At 43.1% G+C, this 24,150-nt stretch overlaps 1 protein-coding gene across 1 annotated transcript in view; it reads right to left on the bottom strand.

Annotated features, from left to right (window-relative positions):
- The window catches only part of LOC310774055 (uncharacterized protein), a 23,476-nt gene extending 245 nt beyond the window's left edge, over positions 1 to 23,231 (bottom strand). Inside the window, exons 1-6 of the mRNA XM_083634115.1 lie at positions 22,821 to 23,231; positions 20,267 to 20,864; positions 13,754 to 13,807; positions 11,126 to 11,206; positions 1,299 to 1,394; positions 1 to 154 (exon numbers count right to left, since the gene is read on the bottom strand). The exon at positions 1 to 154 is cut by the window's left edge and continues 245 nt beyond it. Of these exons, the coding sequence (XP_083490241.1) occupies positions 1,330 to 1,394; positions 11,126 to 11,206; positions 13,754 to 13,807; positions 20,267 to 20,843 (777 nt within the window). The 5' untranslated portion in view covers positions 20,844 to 20,864; positions 22,821 to 23,231 and the 3' untranslated portion in view covers positions 1 to 154; positions 1,299 to 1,329. The remainder of the gene's footprint in view (positions 155 to 1,298; positions 1,395 to 11,125; positions 11,207 to 13,753; positions 13,808 to 20,266; positions 20,865 to 22,820) is intronic.
- Positions 23,232 to 24,150: the final 919 nt, after the last annotated feature.

Here is a 24,150-nt window from a genome sequence, read left to right as displayed (position 1 = left end):
GTCTCTCTCTCTCTTCTGGTCTTCCTCAGTGTTCAGTAGAAGAGTTCAGTAGAATTTGATTTCTGCTGAGGAGTTTCTAGTGGCTGGAAACCTCTGCTGCTCATTGAGCCTCCTGCTCCTCCTCGTCTCCATGGCAACACGTCGTGTCAGTTAACTAAGGAGAGAGAAGATCACCAAATATATTAATAACAATCATTTTAAGAAGCTCGGACAATCTGAAAATCCGGAACTGCGAAGCTCTGGAACTCTGAAACTCAGAAACGTTACTACTACCACCACTAACTTAAAATAAAGAGAACATTGCAGCAAATTATTGCACAAAATGAACACTAGCAAATCGAGATAGGGATCATACATTTTTATTGAGATTGATACTCTTTCAATTGATTTGAGATATATATATATATATATATATATATATATATATATATATATATATATATATATATATATATACAATATGTACATGAGTGGAGGAGTGTTCCGTGGATATTAAATAAGAATTTACATGAAACAATTTACAGAGTTAAATAGGCGTTAAATAGGCAATGAACATTCTAGGAACTACGATGGTTCCCAGTTCCTGCAGTGGGGAGAGTTCTTCCAACTCTTCCTAGAACTATGAAAAGGTGCCTGCAGTCTGAAAAGCACTTAATGATGGTGAGCACAAATGTAGACAAGTCAATTCTCCTCTCAGGTAGTTTAGTTTGTGAGCTCTCATACTGTGTAAATTTCAGCCGGTAGATGAACTCCAGACCTCCAGACATGGAGAACCAGTCCCCCCCTACCCAAGCAAGAGAAGAGCGCAACTCCACCTCCCCTCTTCTGAGAGTGAGTTGAATCTCCCTCACGCACCGGTTACAGTGAAAGCTGTGACCACCAAAATTTGAGTATCCAGGGCGGTGATGCGGATGTTGTGCATATTTTGGTGTAACACCGGACAGTATCCGCCCTCAGAGACATTGGATTAGGCTCTGGATCCTTCAACATTACGATTGTTTACAAAAACAAAAAACAGCTGTTGATTAAAAAAAGAACAAGAATAAAATGTTTTTATGTTTTGTTTTGTTTTATTTTATTTTCATTTATTTTTTAAATGAAGGTAGAGGCTCTCTTCCTTATGAAATATTTACTGTTTACATATTCATTTTCTGTGGGTGTTGAAATATTAGTGACAATGATCAAAAATGTTGTCTGGCAACGTAAAATAAAATAAAAAAGGGGAATGAGTTAAGTTGGGAGCTAAGGTGTTGAAAAATTCAAATGGGAAGTGTGAAGAAGAGGAGAGGCTATCTTACCGTCTGTCTCTCTGTCAGTCTGTCAGTCTGTCTATCTCTCTGTACAGCGGGGGCTGCTGGCCAGCCGAGTCAGCAGACGGGCACACCTCTTATAGACTGTAAGGAAACAAGTTCACATTAAGGTCACATTAAGGCCACATCACATACAAGAGGATTTAATCCAAAATCACACGGAAAATACAAAGCTGAAATTAAAGTAGAAAAACATGATGGAAACAAGACACAGAGTCCCAACCACGCCTTGGCTTCCACACCGCCGACCCCCACCGCAGCCCCAGCCATCTTGCCATCTAGCCAATCGTCATCATCCCGGCCATCCCTCGTCACCCTGGCCCATTACCCGCTACTCCTTCGCCTGCTTGACGGCCTCATCATCACCACTGACCCCCATCCTCCCCTCCTCTCTTCTTGGTCGATGCCACCAATGCGGACTCATGGATCCCTCAGATCGCCCTTGTGGAACTCTCGATCATTAGAGACTAATTTTCCCCTTTTCACCTAGCTAATTACCTCCCTTCCCTGAACTTATGAACACTTAAAGACTACATTTTCTATTTCTGTTTTGGACTCTTCCTTTTTACATTTTCAACTTTCTTCCCTGAACTTATGAACATTTAAAGACAAATTGTTCTTATTCCTTTTTTGGACTCTTATTTACATTTTCAACTTTCTGTTCTTTTGTCAATTTGTCTTTTGTCTGGTTTCTATATCTGAGACTCTGTAAAATGTTTAGCCCGGCATCACCTCGGCCTATCCCGGAGGCGGGTCCCCAGCGCCTGATTTCTAACCCCACATAGGATAAGCAATAACCACGCCCTGTGGCGCCGGGATTGGCCAGGAGCATTGAAGCTTGGGACTAAAGCACCTGGGGTTTTTCATCTTTTAAAATAAAGATGTTTAAAAAACTATTGCTTGTTACATTTTCAGTGCTGTACCTTTTCTCTGGGTAAGAATTGAGCTTGAAATTAACGATATGATACATTATATATGAGCTATGAACGTGAACACAACACCGTTTATATTATTGCATGTTTTTGTAGATTGTGTACATTGTGTAGATTACAATTATTATACTTATTATTATTATTACTATGCTAAGGAAGGTAGGTGACCATAATTCATTTCAATGTCCGCTCTCAATGTCCACTCTCGAAATCGCTGTCCGTTCTCAAGAGCTATTCAGTTGGTTCATGAAATCGCTGGGCTGCGTGCCCTCCAGTGCTGCTCCTGGCCAATCCCGGCGCCACAGGGCGTGGTTATTGCTTATCCTATGTGGGGTTAGAAATCACGCGTCCCCAGCTGGGGTCCATAGTTGGGCCCCTACAGTACTGTACATCGGCCCTCACAAGGTTCCTCCTCAGCCAGTCACTGAGGCAATCCATGGGGTGGAAAGGTTTCCTTGTGCCCACTGGGGGTGGAGGGGGGCTCCGGTGTGTCCCGGCCTGGCCTTCTCTCTCATGCCTTATGTGTGTGGGGGCGGGGCCCAGGGTGGTGGGCATCGGTGCTCTCCATCACTGGTCAAGGGATGGTAGGTTAGAATAGCTTAGGTTAGGCGATAGATTAGCTACAGCCTAACTGTAGGCTGTAGACCTGTTATAGTGTTCAGGCTAAAATCAGACTAGAGTAGAATAGGACAGGGCAGACTAGGCTGTAGATTAGTTAGATTCCCTGTGTTCTACTTAGTTCTTATTAATGGCTAGAGTAGTCAGATTGACTGAACTGCTGCTCATTTGGCCTGGCCGCTCTGCTGCTAGTTCCTGGGTAGGGCAGCCGAGCCCAGCGCTGTCTCTTGAGTTTATTGGGGATAACTAATGTTAGCCAGGCTGCCTGGTCTCTTACTCTCTATATCCTTACAACAGCTAAGAGGAGATGAGCTTGTGAAGAACATCCCCGCAGTCAAAGCACTTCCCTGAGATATCCATATAAAAACGCTCATGCTTTAATACTGAAATAAAACCTCCAGTGCCTGTTTGTGACAGAGATAACCCGTTAGCTAGTAGCTGGTTGTGTAAACCCGTGTAGGCCCCATCTTATCTCCGGGAGTTGTAACGTACATCATTAAACACATTTCCTGGCATACACAGGCAGTTGGACAACCTGGTAAGTTCTGAAAATATGTGTATTTTGTTATTCCAGCTAATCTTATCGGTTCTTGGTAACGTTATACTGACAAAGAAATGCTAGCACTACAAGCTTAGCTAACAGCCCCCTATAAGCGTTAGCTGGCTAGCTTGAAGCACCCCTTATAATCATGGATGTATTAAAAGAACCGATGACGTTAGCGGGAGTAATAAAACATATTTTCTGAACTTACCACTTCAGTCCCCAACCAACGTTACTTCCTTGCGCACCTTTTTCAAAACAATGTCCTTTTTATTGTGGTCCGTCGATATATACAGTCTGGTAGATAACAGATCAAGCAGTGTCTGGTCTATTTAAACTAGTTCTATTAACGCGTACAGCCTGTCTGAGCCTGTCCTTGAGACTGGCTGCCACAGCTGTCAATCATCCATTTTTATATGTCAAAATAACTAATTAAAAACAAACTGATCAGAAAAATGACCACTTGCCCAGGCATTAGCGTGATAAGAATGATCTAAAATGATACAAACCACCTTTGGGAAAAAATTAACTGACGTGTACTTTGATTGTTTCGTTTGTCCATTTCCCCATCCACTAACATGGGGGAGTGGGGGAGCCTTGCGACCTATACTGGATACAGCCGCCAGAGCGGCTTCACTAAAGGGGACCAGAGGCGGCGTCCATCTTTTATATGTCGATGCTCCTGACTTGGTTTAGAATTCTGACAGTTTCTCACAACAAAACTTAAATTTGGTAAAGTCCCAGGTTTCTCTAGCTTGGAAAACAACCGGGCTCTCGCTCCCTCTTTCACTCTTTCACATTCCATTACCAAATCATATCGGTTCCTAGCGGCCGGCGGCCCGGGAGCCCGGCAGCAAATGCTTTGTGGACCTGCACCGGTCCCGGTGGTTGGGAACCACTGCTGTACAGTAATGTACTGTACAGTACTGTACTGTGCATCTTTCCAGCAAATCTAGGTACATTTCAGACTTGAAAGCAGTGCCTAATTGTCTGAGGTGAAATGCAAATAGAGTCATATGATCAAATGTTTCATGTCCTCTTTAATCCTGTCTGTGGTGTTTCCTTAGTTTCACTGTCTTATCACATTTTAGTCTGTGCACCACTTTGTGTCACATTGGTTTGAATGGAAAGTGCTAACTGCTAAACAAATAAAGTCTGTTTGATTGATTGATTGATTGATAAAACGTACTGGAGGCAGAATAGTCTCACAGAATAAATACTTAAGCAAAGTGCCAGAACCTCAAACCTGTTTGTAAAGCACTTGACAAATGAACTTGAATGAACTGTCAGATAGTACTAAAAAATACTTGGGAGTACTGGTACATCACAGAAAAAACGCATCAAAAGTGAGTAATCTGTAGTGAGCTTCTCTTCACAGTTGGTCACCTTCCAAACAACCAGTTGGAGTGAGACATTTCTGAATGAAATGCAGTGAAAACAGAGGGAGGCTGGGCTGTTCAACCACACCACAGATTACAGTGTGGCTGACAAACCGAACAGGTTTCAACCTCAGGCTTGACAAACTTACATCTGGACTCACACACACACACACACACACACACACACACACACACACACACACACACACACACACACACACACACACACACACACACACACACACACACACACACACACACACACACACACACACACACACACACACACACACACACACACACACACACACAGTAAAAACTCTGCATATTAACACAGCATTTAGTCTATTATAGAATACTAAAATCCTACTTTTCTTAAAACAAGTGAATCAATCTGCTAATAGAGCTAGTGCCAAAGTCTCACCATCATGAGACCCCCCCCCCCCCCCACCCATTTTTTATTTTTTTTTAATAATTCATGATTACTTATTAAAACAATTCACATTGTATTTATTGTTGCTTTAGTAAAATTTTAGTCTGTTTCATAATAATAAAAGAACAAGTGTGAATTCGCAATAGCTGTGACATTATGTGAATTTCCAAAATGCAGGATGGCAGGGGCAGCCCATGTAAGGGGACCGAATAAAGTGTAACACCATCCGAGGAGGACCAAATGCATTGTAACACCATCTGAGGGGACCGAATACAGCGTAACACCATCTGCAGGGACCAAATACAGCGTAACACAATCTGAGGGGACCAAATACAGCGTAACACTATCTGAGGAGACCAAATACAGCGTAACACCATCTAAGCCTTATATCATAATAAATGCTGATTGGAGCCAAAAAGTGACGGTGTGCATGTCATTCTTAACAGCACGCAAGAGTGAGGGTACAACGCTGCTACACAACATACAATGCCATAGATACAAGACAATACACTTTACTTAAAGACCACATGAACCCAAGTGGCACGAAGGTCGGTGATGTATCAGACAGAAAACAGATATAAGGCTCGTTTGAGATGAGCAAATTCTGCGCAGATTCGACCAGCGCCTTGCTTGCCCCGTTGCATGATGGTTAGAAAGTTGTCCGACTTGCTCCGTCCTGCCCGACTGCGTGAGTCACGTGACTCTCGCGAGAGCGAGGCGGGCGCAGATTTGGAGCGAGGCGCCGCAGTTGCTCCCCACCAACTGCGCCCGACTGCGGCTGACAGAGGATGACGAGAAACGCATCAAGCTGAGCGCCCATTGGTTCAACACAGGTGCATCACAAACCCACAGTGAAGTGTAGAAACTTCAATTTTATATCTATTCCAAGCTGTCACTCCATATTTTACATAAATACCACCTGGAATGCCTACATTAAAATAAAAATAAGGAATCTGAAGGGCTGTGTTATTTGAGCAGTGAGTATGGGTGGCGCTAATTGCATGTTTTAATCTGTTTACAAACCGCTGTTAAACAAAACTGTAGAAGAAGAAAAGCAGCAGTGAGTGTGCCGTCGGGGGTGTTCGACTTGTTGACGCCTCGCCTGACTGTGCTCGCCTGCTCTCGTCTGCTTTCCAGGCGAGGCGGCAGTCATCTCAAACGAGCCTATTGCCTGAGATGAAAGAGGGTTGAGAGGCGGGCCATAGTGTGTCGATGATTTGATTTGACAGTTCTGAGCACTGGAGTTGGCGTTGGCCAATCCTGGCGTGTTCCGCCCCCAAATCGAGCGTGTACTGGCCCTATGCGAGAGGGCTCAACAGAGAACCAGGTGTTTCCGTGAGGACCGGTGTAGACATGCCAAGGCAAGAGTGCTGCCTGCCGGCTTGGAGCATCGACTAGCCACGGTAAAGAGCCACGGTAAATACAATATTCCTGGAATGTGAGTTTAATGAACAAGTTACATGGCCTATGCATTCTACATCAAATGAAGACATTACCGTTTTATTTTGTATGTTACGTACTTATTGGCCAAGTTATTAGTTAGTTTATGGGCTAGAAATTTTGCCAGGTTACAGGCACTAGGCGGCCATTTGCCTGCAGAATTTTCTCCTTGAAATTAATATTGATTGACAGCTACCATGTTGTGATATGATTGGTTGAAATGGGGTAGAAATCATCATACTGTAGATTAAAGTTATGAATGAAATCCTGAAAAATTAACTTTTGATGTGATTTTTTTTGAGCATACATTATTAAATAGGTGCACTGAATACCCAGGTATGTGAACTAAAATCAGCTCGTCTTTAAAGCATACAATGACCACTAACCATATTATAATGCATTATAACAGTGATTGTGATGCATTATAAAACTGATCATAATGTATTACAACTATGAGAATTATGATACACTATGATACTTGTGGGGGGAAAATGTCTGTGATTGATCAGCAATTATAATGTATTATAAAACGGCTCTCTCAAATCAAGCAATCTGATTGGTTCACAGCCATTGTATAATTCCAGTAACCGAGTTCAATAACCCATGGCCATGGGTTATTGGTTGCCATGGCAACTCTCTTACTAAGAGAGTAATAATAAGGCTTACCTCAAATGACAACGTAGAAAAAAAAATGGCGGAGACAGCTGTCAGATCCTTGTGAATCGATCTTCGCTTATAACTTTACTAATATTTGTCAGAAAATGATGTTTTGTACAAGAAAAGATGCGGGCTAATGTCTTCTTTGCAAAAGAAAGGCTGTTAACCCCGCATTTAACCCCGTAACGTTAGTTGGTGTCGGGCTTTGCAGAAAGCATTCAGCTTCTCAGCAAGCGCTGAGAATGCAACGCTGCGCTCGAGCTGCCTGTCGGGGTTTCCAGAAAGCTCTCAGCTACTCAGCAAGCGCCAGGATTGGCCAATGTCAACTTCAGTCTCCAGAACGATCCAATCAAATCACGCGCATGTTCTTGCGGTCCCGCCTTACAGTAGTGTTTCAACTGACTCTATCAGAATGACATGCCAGTCGGAGTCGGACTTATAGTATTATTATTATTATTATATTATCATACTTGGAAACCGTTTTATAAAAGCAATATAGCACTCGAGCTGCGTGTGTTGTGGAATATATCCCCCTGCTCAGCAGTTATCCCACTCGGCCTGCGGCCTCGTGGGATAACAGCTGATCAGGGGGATATATTTGGCACAACACACTGGCTCTCATGCTATATTGCTTAATTATAATACTCGGCCTTTATAAGTCATTATAAAATGCTTTATGTTTTATGTTGTGTTATGATTATTGTTATAAAAAATTATGGACATTTATGAATCCTTATGACTATAGTTATATAGTGTTATAAGCAGATTACAACGCATTATAAGTATGATTATGTTATATGTTGTTTTTGGGAGGGCCCATTCATTGGCCCTTTTAATGAGCCAAACAGGCTCCTGCTGGTAAGTATATCAGGTACAGTGTTGGGCACTAAAGTAAAGTAATGCATAATGTAATTTTATTACTTTAGCGCAAACTAGTAATATAAGGGATTACAATTTCTAATTTCTAATAAAGTGAATTCATTTCTAAGATGAGCTGGCTGAACAGGTTGTACCTCACTTTTACGGAAGAGGGTAGTGGAAGTAATAGTAAAGTAACGAGTACAGTAACATAACTAATTACAGGTTGAATACCGAGTAATACTTTTACTTTTGATACCAAGTAACTTTTGATACCAAGTGATTAAGCACCTTGAGATAACTCTTGTGATTTGGCACTATATAAATATAAGATTGATTGATAATAAGTAAGTGTTTTTATTACTTTTTAAAGGAGTAATAAGTACAGTAATAGGTAACTAATTACATTCCCTGAGTAACTTGACCAGCACTGATCAGGGACATATGTTACTGATATTTTCACGGGTATATCAGGTAGCAGGTAAGTCTAATTATTTTTGCTCCAAAGAGACACACACACACACACACACACACACACACACACACACACACACACACACACACACACACACACACACACACACACACACTATCGCTCCCATATCGTGTCACCTCCTTCATGCGTGCAGCCCGATGTTTATCTTGGTGTGTAGATGTGTGAAGGAGAATGTGTGTGTGTGTGTGTGTGTGTGTGTGTGTGTGTGTGTGTGTGTGTGTGTGTGTGTGTGTGTGTGTATAAACAGGTCTTATCCTGTCCTTATCGTAGCAGCTCCTGTAGCAACAGGACACAGTAACACAGAAGAGGCCAGCTTTGTGTCGGGGAATTCAACCGGCAACCTGTAAACAGACAGACCTGGCAACACTCACCATGCCCGTGCGCGGGAGTCTCCCTGTTTTTAACCCTTTCTCCCCCTGTGCTCCCGATCGTCCCCCCGTTAATCTCCCTGATTCACAGTGCAGCGCTTACTTTTATAATATTCACTCCGAATGTGCCTCAGCCAACCATCTTAGTTGTGAATTCATTGCATTATGACAGATCAGAGGTGCCCAAATTATTTCCTATGAAGGGCCAAAAATGTATCTGGATGGAGAGCCGTAGGCCAAATATAAATGTTGAAGTTATGTGAAATTACATTACATTAAAATGTATTCTATTTTACAGACCATTTACATTCTAAATCTAAAATATAATTTCAAAATATTAAAAGCACTACTCTTTTATCTGTTTAAGAGTTATTTTATTAGAGTTCGACTTGATTGTAATAAAAGAAAAAAGCATAACCATTAAAAGGGAAATAAAGACACCTTTCTGACTGAAAGTGCATGCAACTCAAGGTGCGTAACCCTAACCCTACCCATAGGAGCTATTCTCATTCAGATGTCTTGAGGTGAGAGGTCAGGGCAGCCCTTTGAAATTTGACATGTGAGACAGGTAATCACTAAAACGCTGGCTACCCGGCTAAATAGACATTTGTCATCCATCATTCATCCTGACCAGACAGGGTTCATCCCGAATAGGTTCTCTTTCTCCAATGTCAGATGTCTCCTCAACACCATATACGCAGATCACAGTAAGACCAGCGGTGCCGCGATTTGATCACTTGACACGCAGAAGGCGTTCGATGGACTGCACAGGATCTTCCCTTCTGTCTCGTCACTGTGTGAGAGGTGTCAGGTGGCACACTATCTCATGCCTTCTGGTTCTGCCCTTCATTAATGTGATTCTGGGCCAAAATATTTGATTGGTACTCTAAAGGCTTACAAAATAACCCTACAGCCAGAGGCAGAACTCACCATCTTTGGCTGCTCGGAGTCCTCTCTGAACTTCCCTACAGCTGTGCAACAATCTCTGACACTGGGGACAACTGTCGCCAAAAGACTAATTCTGAAGGAATGGAAGTCCTCCTCTTCACCTTCTTTTCAGGTGTGGCTGATGGACATGATCTCACTTATACTGACGGAGAGACTCAGGTCCCTGAGAACCAACTCACTTAAAAGGTTCTCAACTATCTGGGACCTGTTTTTGGCCGACTTTGACGAGGTTAAGAATGACATGTGACTGAGGTTAGGGTGACGGATGGTTCGCCGGCCCGACTGATATCTCATGGACCCCTTGCGTGGAATCTTATGCACATTATCTCTTACAAACACATAAGCACCATGTGGCTGATAGCACTACGTTGTAATGTTGAATGTCGATGATGTATATATTTTTTTCTTTCCTTTCTTTCCATGTGTCTGAGCCTAATATTGTTCTTTAAAAATTTTGAAAATAAAATATAAAAAAAATAAGAGAATGGGCATGCCAATTTTTCCCTCACCAAAATGTCGCCTAACTTTGGAGCATTATTTAGCCCCCTTCCCGACAAGCTAGGTTGACATAGTTGGTACCAATGGATGCATTATAGGTCTTATAGTTTCATATGATATAAGTACCATCTAGCTTAAAACATTTGCCTGCTACTGAACTCTGACAAAAACAACAAAAACAACAAACAGATGAATCCCCCCCCCACACACACACATTTTGCTCTTAGTTTTAGTTGCTTTTAGTTTTAGTTTTGGAGTGAAATGTTCTCTGGTTTTTATAGCTGAATCGCTTGGTTTGACCAATTAGAACTATTTTAAACATTTTATGAAATGTCTATGGAAAAAAGAATGTCAGATAAAATCCCCTGGTTCATATGCCTAACCTATACGGTGTGCATATTACCACAATGACAAAAGCGAGCGAGCCCATCTCATTTGCCAATGAAAGAAACGGCAAAAGAACATGCAAAACCCTTTCCAAATGTTTGTGTGTGTGTGTGTGGGTGTGTGTTTGTGTGTGTGTGTGTGTGTGTGTGTGTGTGTGTGTGTGTGTGTGTGTGTGTGTGTGTGTGTGTGTGTGTGTGCACGCGCGCGCGCGTGCATGTGCAAGTGTGCGTGCCTGTGTGTGCGTGTTTGTGTGCACTCACAGGCAGGTATGGTGCAGTCTCTGGTGTTGTGGTACAGTCTGTAGAACTGTTTCCTGCATTTTGGATTGAAATAGAGAGGACCTGCAAACACACACACACACACACACACACACACACACACACACACACACACACACACACACACACACACACACACACACACACACACACACACACACACACACACACACCACACAGACACACAGACACAGACACAGACACACACCTATCTTAGGTTCCAGCATGACCTGTATTGTCATAAAAGTGTGTTGTACATGACATTTTTAAATAAACATCTGATCAAACAAATGTTATGCATTTGATTTGAGTATTTTGTGTGAAATCTCATATTCCAATTTTTCTGGGATTTTGACAATTAAGGGGTTAATATCTGAAAATTCTCAAGGGTGCTCACCGGGCACCCTCCTGTATTTTGAATAGGTACCCGCAAACTGAATCAGTAGAGAAAAAATATTTATCCGACTAAGCAAGGTTCAACTCCATGGCTCCCGGACTAGAAGTAACTAATTACAAATACTTTGTAACTGTACTTAAGTAGGGTTTTCAGGTACCTGTACTTTAGTATTTCATGGGTGGCATCACGGCCTGATGCTGCATGCTCTTGGCCACTAAAAGCCACTGGACTTTTGATTCCTCTTGTGTGAGTGGATAGTTCCAGGTCCAAGTATGTTTGAATCCATAAAATAAAGCTGATATTCTGAGAATATACAATTTGATTCTTTCATCTTACCCTTTAAAAGTACATCACAAAAAGGTCCTTTCTGCTGCAACTCTACAGCGCTGTTTAACCCAGAACCTTACTTCTCGGAACTTTTGCAAGGTAAAAAAAAAGAAAAAATAACAAAAAAGTCCATTGGAGTGAATGGAGATGACACAACTGTTATTTTAATCATGAGATACCGGTCGGTAAGGTTTAACAAGAGACTTTATTTAGCAAGTGGCATGCATGGCAAGTACTTTGGCGAATGACTCCATTGTAAGATGGCGCTCCTCTTTAGGCGAGAGGGCGGCATCTAGGGATACATACACATGTTTTAATTAAAATATCTGCAAAGTGAGTTGGGGTTATGAGTACGCGCCTCACGACCCTGGTTGCCTGCCTGGGGGAACTCACTGGAGTTAGGCGCCTGGTAAGAGGGCTAGGGAGGAGAGGGGGCGGCGCTGGAGGGCTGGAAGGGGGGGAGATCCGGATTCGGATTCCGGATTCCTCATCGTACAATTCGGTTCACCGTATAAACCCCTAAAGCTGCGTTCACACCGACCTATTAAAGTTTTTCACTGGCATCGAGTTTACATACAAAGTCAATGCAAACGAGCGATTGAGCGTATATAAAATCGCTGGGCGTCCGAGCGACAGAGACAGAGCGATAGGGAGAAAATACGCTCGTCAACGCTGATGGCTGCCGTATGAGAGCGAGTCAAGGATCACACTGGCTTGGAACAAACCGCTGGTTTATTGTGTGGCAACAAACCGCATTGACAGGCTGACAGCTGACATGAAGTGAAGTCTGTACTACCGGTATGGACCTCTCGTTAGGAGCACGCTGATAGGCTTAGCTTGTAAACATCTAGTGGCTCGTAGTGGACAAACATCATGACATTGCGTAACGTTATAGCCCGCACATGTCCGTCAATTCATGTGCCTGTTGATGAGCGATTTAAACAGAGCGACAGAGCGATTCCAAAGGGTTGAATCAAGCGACAGAGCGAAAAATAAATATCTCGGTGTGAACACAGCTTAAGTCATCCAAGTCCGGAAGCGCCAAGTTAAGTCACTAAGTCACCAAGGCGAAGGCCAGGCCAAGTCGGGAAGCACCAGCCATGAGTTGCTGTAAGACGCCATAAGTCACTAAGTCACCAAGGCTGAAGGCCAGGCCAAGTTGGGAAGCGCCAGCCGCGAGTCTCTGTAAGACGCCAAGTTATGGGCCAATGAACTTTGGAAATAACTGGAAATTAGATCTTCCTTTTGGGGGGATTCTCTCTAGCCCAAATAGATGCCGCCCTCTCGCCTAAAGAGGAGCGCCATCTTACAATGGAGTCATACGCCAAAGTACTTGCCATGCATGCCACTTGCTAAATAAAGTCTCTTGTTAAACCTTGCCGACCGGTCTCTCATGATTGAAGTGAGGTTTCCATACCAAATTTCAAGCTGAGAGAGAGGCCGTCATATCTGTATTACCTGATCAGCCCATGACATCAGTCAAGCCCAAGCGTGACGTCAGGCATGACATCAGTTGTCCTCAGTTCATGACGTCAGTCATCGTCAGTTCATCCTAGTATATGTAGCGAGGGTTCTACGTTACCCCCCACTCTGGCGGATCATAGCAGCAGCTGGCATCGCGGCTGTTCATTTCCCCTGAAACCATCCTCTGAAGCCGTCATTTCACCCCACCCACCTCCCCAGTCCACCACCAACGAGTCTTGACTCCTGAAGAATCCCAGGGAGGGATTCTCTCTAGCCCAAATAGATGCCGCCCTCTCACCTAAAGAGGAGCGCCATCTTACAATGGCGTCATACGCCACCCTGTACGCCACTAGCTGTTTCAGAACAACTCCTCCAAACCACCCAGGTGTGAAAACCTCTATAGTTGTCAGTTGTTGTTCTACCTGTCAGGTGTTTGAGAAACTTCTCCTTGTGCCGCACATCTCTGCGATAAACATCTAAAACAGCAAGAGAAGAAGACAGTAGTATGAGTTGTAGAATAGCTTAAGTATATATATACAGTATATATACCGGTATATATATATACATTTCAAGATCAGAGATACAAATACATTATAAACATACACACACATAAAACACTAACAGAAATAGGCTAGAATAGAAACATTACACAAAAGCAAGTCTAAACAGATGGGTCTTGAGCTGCTTTTTAAAGGTGTCCACAGGGACCACAGATGTTAAAAGCCACTTTTATGATTTTCAACCAGCTTTGGATCATTACTAAATCAGTAGTATACAGTATATGTAAATGAACAATGTTTAACTTCCCTCCATCTTGCCTGGACTGAGAGCTCCTCGCATAACTTACTGTGCAAATGAGTAATAAGGGAGTTACAATTGTCAAGACAGGACAATATAAAAGCGTGGATTAAAATAAATGGGGGGGGGGGGTACATTTCTATCTCCGCTTGAGACACAATGGGTAGTAGCATAGGAGAATAGCTGATGGTGGACCTTGGACTGGAGTCTCCATCAGTCTGCACTGTAGCAACAGACAGCAGCTAAACACAGTGCTGACGGAGGCTCCAGACGTCGGCCCAGCCTGCGTGTCGAGCTTCTCTAACAGAAGAGCCACCGCTGTTGCAGCAAGTTCAGAAGGGCTCTGAGGGCAAATCGTTCTCTCTCCCAACTGGTCAAATACTGATGTTTGGTCAGGAGGACCCCTTGACCTCACTTTTTAACACATTCGGTACCCCTTTTTGCTCATTGTTAAACGTGCAGGGTACTCCAATAGACATCTATAGAACTCCCACAACATACAGGGCAGGCCAATAGACTTCTGTAGAACTCCCACAATGTGCAGCGTAGTCCAATAGACTTCTATAGCAGGGGTTCCCAAACTTAAGAATGCCGCGGCCCACTTTGAAATCTGAAATTCTTCCGGGGCCCATCCAACCCTTTAATCACAACTCTGATCAACACACAAGACTAAAATGATGCATTTCCCCAATATGTTTTTATATTATATATTTTTTATTTCATTAACAGAGCATGTGAACTGGGGCATAAGGGAAATTAATAATCCATCCACATACAAAAACATTTAGGCAAAATCAGATTGCCAACATTTTCTCCCCCCTTACTCATCAGAAGTATTTGCATGCATAACACATTTGTTGAGACAAAATGTGATGAGCAACAACAGAAGAAATCAATCCACACAAGCTATTAATGCTAGGCTTTAAAAAATGCGACCTTATCTGTAAAGGGGAGACTCGTGGGTACGTTCAGCTAAATTGAGCTGAGAGCTCCACAGCCCACTAGTGAGGCGCGGCCCACAGTTTGAGAAGCACAGTGTTCTATAGAACTCCCACAACATACAGGGCCATCCAATAGACTTCTATAGAACTCCCACAACATGCAGGGTAGTCCAATAGACTTCTATAGAACTCCCACAACATACAGGGCCGTCCAATAGACTTCTATAGAACTCCCACAACATGCAGGGTAGTCCAATACACTTCTATAGAACTCCCACAATGTGCAGGGTAGTCCAATACACTTCTATAGAACTCCCACAACGTGCAGTGTAGTCCAATATACTTCTATAGAACTAGCACAATATGCAGGGTCGTCCAATAGACTTCTATAGAACTCCCACAATGTGCAGGGTAGTCCAATACACTTCTATAGAACTCCCACAATGTGCAGGGTAGTCCAATAGACTTCTATAGAACTCCAACAACGTGCAGGGTAGTCCAATAGACTTCTATAGAACGCCCACAACATGCAGGCCGGGTAGTCCAATATACTTCTATAGAACTCCAACAACATGCAGGGTAGTCCAATATACTTCTATAGAACTCCCACAATGTCTGAAATCCACACCACGGGAGTGTGTGACAATGAAATCAAGCTCGAGGTGGTGGATGGGCGTATATGTTTGCCTTTGATGCCGACGAGTGGGGTTCGATTCCCAGCGTTTACAAAGTCTACATTTCAACTGCAAGCCACATTTAATGTTTTTGTCATTTGAACCTAACCCAAATCATACAGCCTTAACCAAGTTGTTTTATGTGCTTAACCATAACCATAACACAAGTTGTTGGCTTCATTCTTGTGGCGTCGGAAAATGATGAAGGAGGTGGCATCAGTGGTGTTGAAGAATGATGAAGAAGGTGGCATCAGTGGTGTTGAAGAATGATGAAGAAGGTGGCATCAGTGGCATTGAAGAATGATGAAGGAGGTGGCATCAGTGGCATTGAAGAATGATGAAGAAGGTGGCATCAGTGAAAAATGATGAAGAAGGTGGCATCAGTGGAATTGAAGAATCATGAAGAAGGTGGCATCAGTGGAATTGAAGAATCATGAAGAAGGTGGCATCAGTGGAATTGAAGAATGATGAAGGAGGTGGCATCAGTGGAATTGAAGAATCATGAAGAAGGTGGCATCAGTGGCATTGAAGAATGATGAAGGAGGTGGTATCAGTGGCATTGAAGAATGATGAAGAAGGTGGCAACAGTGGCATTGAAGAATCATGAAGAAGGTGGCATCAGTGGAATTGAAGAATGATGAAGAAGGTGGCATCAGTGGCATTGAAGAATGATGAAGAAGGTGGCATCAGTGGTGTTGAAGAATGATGAAGAAGGTGGCATCAGTGGTGTTGAAGAATGATGAAGAAGGTGGCATCAGTGGCATTGAAGAATGATGAAGGAGGTGGCATCAGTGGTGTTGAAGAATGATGAAGAAGGTGGCATCAGTGGCATTGAAGAATGATGAAGAAGGTGGCATCAGTGGCATTGAAGAATGATGAAGAAGGTGGCATCAGTGGCATTGAAGAATGATGAAGGAGGTGGCATCAGTGGCATTGAAGAATGATGAAGAAGGTGGCATCCAGTGGCATTGAAGAATCATGAAGAAGGTGGCATTAGTGGAATTGAAGAATGATGAAAAAGGTGGCATCAGTGGCATTGAAGAATGATGAAGGAGGTGGCATCAGTGGTGTTGAAGAATGATGAAGAAGGTGGCATCAGTGGTGTTGAAGAATGATGAAGAAGGTGGCATCAGTGAAAAATGATGAAGAAGGTGGCATCAGTGGTGTTGAAGAATGATGAAGAAGGTGGCATCAGTGGCATTGAAGAATCATGAAGAAGGTGGCATCAGTGAAAAATGATGAAGAAGGTGGCATCAGTGGTGTTGAAGAATGATGAAGAAGGTGGCATCAGTGGCATTGAAGAATCATGAAGAAGGTGGCATCAGTGGAATTGAAGAATGATGAAGAAGGTGGCATCAGTGGTGTTGAAGAATGATGAAGAAGGTGGCATCAGTGGCATTGAAGAATCATGAAGAAGGTGGCATCAGTGGTGTTGAAGAATGATGAAGAAGGTGGCATCAGTGGTGTTGAAGAATGATGAAGAAGGTGGCATCAGTGGCATTGAAGAATGATAAAGAAGGTGGCATCAGTGAAAAATGATGAAGAAGGTGGCATCAGTGGTGTTGAAGAATGATGAAGAAGGTGGCATCAGTGAAAAATGATGAAGAAGGTGGCATCAGTGGTGTTGAAGAATGATGAAGAAGGTGGCATCAGTGGCATTGAAGAATGATGAAGAAGGTGGCATCAGTGGCATTGAAGAATGATGAAGAAGGTGGCATCAGTGAAAAATGATGAAGAAGGTGGCATCAGTGGTGTTGAAGAATGATGAAGAAGGTGGCATCAGTGGTGTTGAAGAATGATGAAGAAGGTGGCATCAGTGGCATTGAAGAATGATGAAGAAGGTGGCATCAGTGAAAAATGATGAAGAAGGTGGCATCAGTGGTGTTGAAGAATGATGAAGAAGGTGGCATCAGTGGCATTGAAGAATGATGAAGAAGGTGGCATCAGTGGCAGCATACCTGGATACACTAAAGTATTGCACAAACTCTAAAGCTGTGAAAACTAAAGCCTTGTCTATAGAATTTGATTTGTAACCTTATCTAGTCTCTCGTATGCCTCCTTTTTTTTTTTTTTTTTTTTCTTTTTTTTTCTGTATGTTTTGTTGAATGGCCTTTGCATTTGTCTTGTAACCTCTATGTTGTGAACCTGTATTTTCTTATTATGTAAATAAATTGGTTAAAAAAAAAAAAAATGATGAAGAAGGTGGCATCCAGTGGCATTGAAGAATGATGAAGAAGGTGGCATCAGTGGTGTTGAAGAATGATGAAGGAGCTGGCATCAGTGGCATTGAAGAATGATGAAGGAGGTGGCATCCAGTGGCATTGAAGAATGATGAAGAAGGTGGCACCCAGTGCCGTTGAAAAATGAGGGAAAAGGTGGCATCAGTGGCGTTGAAGAATGATGAAGAAGGTGGCATCCAGTGGCATTGAAGAATGATGAAGAAGGTGGCAACAGTGGCGTTGAAGAATGATGAAGAAGGTGGCATCCAGTGGCATTGAAGAATGATGAAGAAGGTGGCAACAGTGGTGTTGAAGAATGATGAAGAAGGTGGCATCCAGTGGCATTGAAGAATGATGAAGAAGGTGGCATCAGTGGCATTGAAGAATGATGAAGAAGGTGGCAACAGTGGCGTTGAAGAATGATGAAGAAGGTGGCAACAGTGGCGTTGAAGAATGATGAAGAAGGTGGCAACAGTGGCGTTGAAGAATGATGAAGAAGGTGGCATCCAGTGGCATTGAAGAATGATGAAGAAGGTGGCAACAGTGGCATTGAAGAATGATGAAGAAGGTGGCAACAGTGGCATTGAAGAATGATGAAGAAGGTGGCAACAGTGGCGTTGAAGAATGATGAAGAAGGTGGCATCCAGTGGCATTGAAGAATGATGAAGAAGGTGGCAACAGTGGCATTGAAGAATGATGAAGAAGGTGGCAACAGTGGCATTGAAGAATGATGAAGAAGGTGGCAACAGTGGCGTTGAAGAATGATGAAGAAGGTGGCATCCAGTGGCATTGAAGAATGATGAAGAAGGTGGCAACAGTGGTGTTGAAGAATGATGAAGAAGGTGGCATCCAGTGGCATTGAAGAATGATGAAGAAGGTGGCAACAGTGGCATTGAAGAATGATGAAGAAGGTGGCATCCAGTGCCGTTGAAAAACGAGGGAAAAGGGGTACCCGGTGCATTAACAATTGACAAGTGGTCATGAGCAAAACCTTGCCAAGAAGAAAGAACATGCAACCAGACGTCAAAGCTCATGAGCTCATGTCCTGGACTGAACATCTGCTGGAGCTCTGTGAGTTGGAACTTGGCTAATCTCACAGCCAATCAGCAGCTGTCCTCGTTTGGCCGGTCAAACGCTGTCATCCAATAAGGAAGGAGTTAAGCCATGCAGCTAGCTGATCTCTAAGCTGTCAGGGTGCTATAAGGCCAGTGGACAAGGCTTGTCTCTGAACTTACACGGGTCCAAAATGACAGCCAAAACGTAACGGCTGTATTGCCGTTTGCCACTGATTTGCCGCTATTGACTGCTCCAGATGATTTGTCTGTCATTTGAATGTGTCTATATAAGTCTACTCTACATGTACTGTGTTGTGCCACAAATTGCCTCCTTGGAGGACAGTGAAGTTTTCTACTACTACTACCAGTAGCGGAGCGTACACTGGGGCAGAGGGTGCGCCCGCCCTGGGCCCACTCGTCAGTGGGCCCCCATCAATTTTTTTTTTTTTTTTTTTTTTTTTGCATGCCAGGGAGTGTGAGAGCAATTCAATCAATAGACAATAACATTGGTGTGTTTAAAATGAGCTATTCCACTAAATATGGCTAAAACAGATTCAAACATGCAAAAAAGGCCAATTTTTCTTCGCCGCCGGCCTTAATTGATTTTTTTTTTTTTTTTTTGGCGGGCTGATAGGGTCGCTCCACCCCTGACTACTTCTAATGGCCCTGGGAAATTCAGTCCGAAATAACTAGCCTATTTCAATTCCAGTAGTTGTAATTGAGTTACTAAATTTAAAGGATTTGAAAAAGTAGTTTGATTACAGGAACTAGTTACTCCCAACACTGGATGGACTAATGGTCTGGACTGTAAACTTACAGGTGACCTGAGTGCAGTTCACCTTGCCAATCCAAACAAAGCCAATCAAAAAGAACCCATTCTGAAGTGACTTTTCAGAAGCATGTTTCAAGTGCACATCATCACTCAAAACGTTTTTCAGTTTCTTAAGTAGAAGAACAAATAGACCTACACTCAGTCACTCACTCATTCATTCTCAAGTCAAACACTGCTGAGATCATGTTATTCATAAGACTTTGTATACTGTATAGCACCTGCAACCCAGAGTGCTTTACATCAATAGAAGGCAGATAAAAGAAAGATAAAAAGATACAATTCATAGAAGAAAAGCAAAAAGCATTGCATTAAAAGAATAAAATATAGTACAACAAACACAATGAGGAGCACACTGTGAGTGAACCCATATTATACTCTTATACCTTTGTTAGTACAGTAGATGGTTTAGTACTCACGCAGTATCTGTTGGGACGTGTCCGCTCCTCTCTCTGCTGTTTTGACAGAGTGTTCAATGAGATCTGTCTGTGTCTCCATCATCAACCTCGGAGACCGATCTGCATCCAGCTCCAGGATGCCACGTCTCTCCACACGCTCATCCATGCGTGTCTCAGGGCCCTGGGGTAAGGTCCCCATCCCAGAGTCAGTCCTGGGGTCCTGGGGTAAGCTGCCCCTCCTAGGCTTCATCACGAGGGCCTGTGCTAAGGTGTCCGTCCCAGGCCCCTGGGGTAAGGTGTCCATCCCAGGGGCTTGGGGTAAGGTGTACATCCAAGGGTCCATCCTGGGGCCCTGGCGTAAGGTGTCCACCCCGGGGCCCTGAGGTAAGGTGTGTGTCCCAGGGTCAATACCAGGGTCCGGCGGTAAGGTGCGCATCCTGGGGCCCTCGGGTATGGTGTGTGTCCTTGGGCCCTGGGGTAAGGTGTCTGTCCCAGGGTCACGCCCGGGGTACTTGGGTAAGGCAGCCATGTTGGAGGGCCCCGCGGTCAGCAGGAGGAAGAGAAGCACCCACAGGACAGGGAGACACAGCGTTCTCATGCCTCCTCCACACCTCCTCACCTGCACATAGAGAGAGAGAGAGAGAGAGAGAGAGAGAGAGAGAGAGAGAGAGAGAGAGAGAGAGAGAAAGAGAGAGATGCTTATTTAGTGAATGTGCCAGTATACAGCAAGACATCTGAATACTAGAAAAGTGGACTCAGTAGAGTGCAGATCTCTGCCAGGCACCACTACACCTAACAATGGACAAACCAAAACCCAACTGCGAAGAGAAGCGCTTGCCGATAACAAGGCAACATGAATTAGTCATACATCATTGTCCCATTTTAACGACAGCTTACATTTCTTACTTGAGCACAAAATTAAGTTATTTGTCAAAAAATGTTTGGTGAACAGTGTGGATAATCAACACTGTCAGGACATGACTCAGAAAAAACTTAAATGTCTTAAAATGTTCAAAATACAGTAGGACACACACAGGATAAACACTGGAGGGCGGCTTTAAGAACACTGTGGAGTCCTTTCGCTTACTGGGATCCACAATCAGCTGGGACCTGAAATGGGAGTCGACCATCAAAGCTCTGACCAAGACGGTTCAACAGAGGATGTACTTTCTTCAGCGGCTAAAGAAGTTCAAGGTGCCAAAGGCAGCATTGGCGCTCTTCTACACCTTCACCATCAAGTCCATCCTCACCTCCTCCATCACCATCTGGTATGCTGCTGCTGCCCCACACACATATATATACAGTATATATATATATTTATATATATATATATATATATATATATATATATATATATATATATATATATATATATATATATATATATATATATATATATATATATATATATATATATGCCATTGTCCCCCCCCCCATTATATTAATCAAAGTTATGGTGCAAAAGAGTGTGCTGCATACTGCTCAATAAGTCGTTTGTAATCGGATTACTCACTATGGCTATTAAAATTAATCTTGATCTTGAATCTTCATCCCATGACCTCACCAACAGCAGAAAACAACACTTTTCTAGCACATTTTTTCCTTCAGAGATCTTTCATCGTGTCACTTCCATCAATGTGATGCTGTCAGTAAGAAGGCAGTGGTTTGATGACACACACGCACGCACGCAAACACGCACGCACGCAACACACACACACACACACACACACACACACACACACACACACACACACACACACACACACACACACACACACACACACACACACACACACACACACACACACACACACACACACACACACACACACACACACACACACACACACACACACACACACACACACACACACACACACACACACACATAGGAGTGTGTATAGGTAGCCTTAAGTAACACCCCTGGCCCTGGCCCTGATGTGTTTGATATGAGTCGGCGTTTGGACACCTGTGCGCGCTCTCTGTCCGGTCCGCCTTAGACTTCCGCGGGCTGCCTGCGCGCGGGTTTCCCTCTCTCTCTCCCGGTCGGCTTCTTGCTTTGGTAACACTTTAAATTATGGAACACATTAACTAATAGCCTATAACCCCCCCCCCCTCAATATCTACGTTTAATGAACCAAAACACTATAAGTTATTAGATTAGGCTAGCTACAACCCTTTACAATTCTGTGTGAGATAGGCTACCACACATGCATTCTTTGTATATTTAGACACTTTACACCACACTTATTATAGTAGGCTAGTAGGCAGTTAGCCTACTGTTTTTGCAAATGTTTAAATGTTGTTTGTTTTGACTTGTGTATCCCTTTTTTCTGTGTGAGTTGAGAGCAACGCAAACCGGAGTCAAATTCCTTGGCTACTTGACTACTATAAAGCTGATTATGATTCTGATAATTATTCTATTTGGCCAAGTTTGCACACAATAGGCTAATTTAATTGATGTGCTTAAGCTATGGCTATAGCCTTCTGAGAGGAACATAATCAGTTATAATACCAATAGGAGATAGCCTACAGACAGATATGAAGATATATGAAGCTGACCACGTGTTCTTACCGTCGCGTCTTAGCCCGGGGTCTGCTCCTCGATCACAGCCGCGTGCACAGTGCCGGGACCGCGCATCTTAGACATCAATCAATTAATCAGCCCGTCGGGTCAGATATCGATCAGATATTGATCCTTAATGGTGTCTCATCTCCTTTCTCCTTGTCTTGTTTCCTCTCCTCTCCTCTGCCCTGTCTTGTCTCAGAGTGACGTGTGTAGAACAGGCTCCTGACCCGAGATAAACTCTGCTGCAAGACTAGACGCATGTGACACGGGACGGGACAGACTCAAACCTATTCTATTCTATTCTATTCTATTCTATTCTATTCTATTCTATTCTATTCTATTCTATTCTATTAGGCTATATTCTATTCTATTTGATTGGATTGTCAGGTATCTTCCGCTGTGGACATGCTGCGTCTCTTCTCTCCACATGCGCAACTGACTAACTACAGGAAATACAGAGGAGGCGTGTGCGTGCGTGCGTGCCTGCGTGCGCCGTGTGTGTGTGCGTGTGTGTGTGTGTGTGTGTGTGTGTGTGTGTGCGTGCGTGTGTGTGTGTGAGAGAGAGAGAGAGAGAGAGAGAGAGAAAGAGAGGTGTGGGGGGGAGAGGCTATTAGGCTATCTCCCTCTCTTTTTTTGCATTCTCATTTTAGTTTTTTTTAAAGTCTAGTTTTTACAAACGAAAATGTTCACCCAACCCCCGCCAACCGCCCACAACTATCACTTTTTAGTTTAGTTGAGTTATAATAACCCTGGCTGGCGTGCGACAACACACACACACACACACACACACACACACACACACACACACACACACACACACACACACACACACACACACACACACACACACACACACACACACACACACACACACACACACAGCTTGAGTGTAAAGTGGTGCAGCACTCCCTCATAGTGGAGGGAGATATAACATTATAATAATATAAGTATAATAATAATAATAATAATAATAATAATAATAATAATAATAATAATAATAATAATAATAATAACAACAACAACAACAACAACAACAACAACAATAATAATGATAATAATAATAAAAGTGATGTTAAAGCCTACAGCGGGCATAATAGATTTCTTTTTTGTGATGATCTCTCTTTTTGTACACTCAACTACCGATTTGACACCATTCACAATCCAATTTTCTCACAATTTAAAAAATGAGATTGCAGACAAATGACTGAAAAAGATTCCTTTAATTATTTCATTTTTTAATTGCATCTTATACGTTTTGCTCTGTCAAGACACAGCCCAATCATCATTAAAACGTTGACACAATCCATTGCCCCATCCCTTCACCACAACACTGTCA

This window comes from Poromitra crassiceps, assembly GCF_964638095.1.
Source record: "Poromitra crassiceps genome assembly, chromosome: 3".
Taxonomy (NCBI): domain Eukaryota; kingdom Metazoa; phylum Chordata; class Actinopteri; order Beryciformes; family Melamphaidae; genus Poromitra; species Poromitra crassiceps.
The sequence above is the reverse complement of the archived record's forward strand: the minus strand, read 5'-3'. Positions and strand labels throughout refer to the sequence as shown.